This window comes from Sphaeroforma arctica, assembly GCF_001186125.1.
Source record: "Sphaeroforma arctica JP610 unplaced genomic scaffold supercont1.16, whole genome shotgun sequence".
Taxonomy (NCBI): Eukaryota; class Ichthyosporea; order Ichthyophonida; genus Sphaeroforma; species Sphaeroforma arctica.
Window position 1 is genome coordinate 51,861 of NW_014040542.1, and position 1,768 is coordinate 53,628.

Below are 1,768 nucleotides of genomic sequence, written 5' to 3' on the forward strand. Positions count from 1 at the left end.
GTGTGTGTGTGTATGTGTGTGTGTGTGTGTGTGTGTATGTATATATATATATATATATATATATATATATATATATATATATATATTTATATATATATATATATAAATATATATATATATATAAATACATATATATATGCCATCGTATGACAAGGGATATGCTCAGGTGTTATGGTATCTCAATATTGAAATGACGAGGTCCATCTTTAAAATTACAAGATGTATGGGCAGGCAATTGGACATATGACTATCATATTGAACATACGAGTTCATGCAGAACACGCCAGTGAAATAAAATCCTGGTATGACGCACTGCATTAAAACATTGCTTCTCACAATTCAAGCATACTATCTGAGCCATTATAACAAAAGAAAAAGGCACAAATTCGGATATATGACATTCAAATTTGACATATGAGTGTTCATGCAGTGCAATCTAGGAAATAAACACCTGGTATATTGTACTACATTGACGCATTGTATCCAACAATTAAGCATATTACCTGAGCATCATTCTGTACATATTGCGCTTCCTCGTCGGTAAAAATTTTGAAGAACGCTGGAAGTATGGCCGCCAGGAATTTGGGATATTCCGGTGTAAACACTACTTCGATCTTATCTCTGATCTCAGTCAACAACTGCAGTCTAGTTGCCGGGTCTCCTACGGCAGCGACCAGCTTCTGACCGACATCTACGTAGTTGAGATCACTCATCTCGGCGTATAATATATCAGCAGGGTGGTTAAAGTCCTTGCGGTTGCATAGACGAGAGAATATATTCTGCAAGACAGCAAAGCTGATAGTGTGTGCTGAAAAGACTCGTTTTTATAACCGATCTCTGCTGTAGTGCATGTCTGACTGAAAGCGAACTTCCAGGTGAAGTATATTTTGACGATTACTTACATCCGAATATATATACTTGTGTATCTTGCTATACTAAGGTTTTCACGAGCTCGCCAGCTGCGTAGTACACGCTTACAAGCTTGAGTAAATAGATACATACATACATACACCCTCCCGGAGATTAGTTACCCATGAATCCATCATGAAGTATTGGAAAGGGAAAGGCATGAACGGTATTCAACCGCCAAAACGAAGAACCGCTATTTCTAAGCTATTGTGGGGAGAATTTCAAAAACTGAAGCTGGGAAATATGGTAGTAGCCCGTGCCGTACCGAACATCTAGTTAAAATCTTCGGCATCTTTTTTAATTTATATGTGTGGATGTAAATGTGTAAAATATGTGCATTTTAACTACATATGATATAATATCCCCCCCCTTCCCCCACTTTAAAAAAAAAGCATATCAGATTTAAGATTTCGTGATTGCGATATCACACATATCCATAGCGCGAATACCATCACGTCCTACTTTCGTATGTTGTTGAATACCAGGAGTTAGCCACTAAGGAACATATGCACTACAGTAAATATAACTAGAATCACCTCTACATTTGTATCGGTACGTCTGTGCAGCGTGAGACACTACACCGTGTACATGGTTGTACAACTTGGTGCGGAATAGGTCTCAGATATATGCAGTTGCGGCTGACTCTTGTAGAAGTACTAGCTCGCAACAGCGGGCAACACAGCTGACACCATGGTGTTAACTACGCGTCAGGAGGAAGAACTGTAAGTCTAGTAGCAATGTGAACGTGCAAACCAATACCATTATGTGTTTTGCTTAGTCTCAACCCCTGCTCAATCGCTTTTTAACAACAACTGACGTACAAACATATATAAATGTATATGTATATGTATATGTATAT

At 38.1% G+C, this 1,768-nt stretch overlaps 2 protein-coding genes across 2 annotated transcripts in view; one reads left to right on the top strand and one right to left on the bottom strand.

Moving 5' to 3' along the window:
- Window positions 1–422: 422 nt before the first annotated feature.
- On the bottom strand, window positions 423–713 carry SARC_00505 (hypothetical protein; the record flags this gene model as incomplete). The annotated part of the gene is made up of 2 exons (XM_014305791.1): window positions 423–464; window positions 504–713. 2 exons carry the CDS (start codon window positions 711–713, stop codon window positions 423–425), a joined length of 252 nt encoding a protein of 83 aa, XP_014161266.1.
- Window positions 714–1,304: 591 nt separating this feature from the next.
- The window catches only part of SARC_00506 (lissencephaly-1), an 8,089-nt gene continuing 7,625 nt past the window's right edge, over window positions 1,305–1,768 (top strand). The window contains exon 1 of the mRNA XM_014305792.1: window positions 1,305–1,631. Within this exon, the coding sequence (XP_014161267.1) occupies window positions 1,600–1,631 (32 nt within the window). The 5' untranslated portion in view covers window positions 1,305–1,599. The remainder of the gene's footprint in view (window positions 1,632–1,768) is intronic.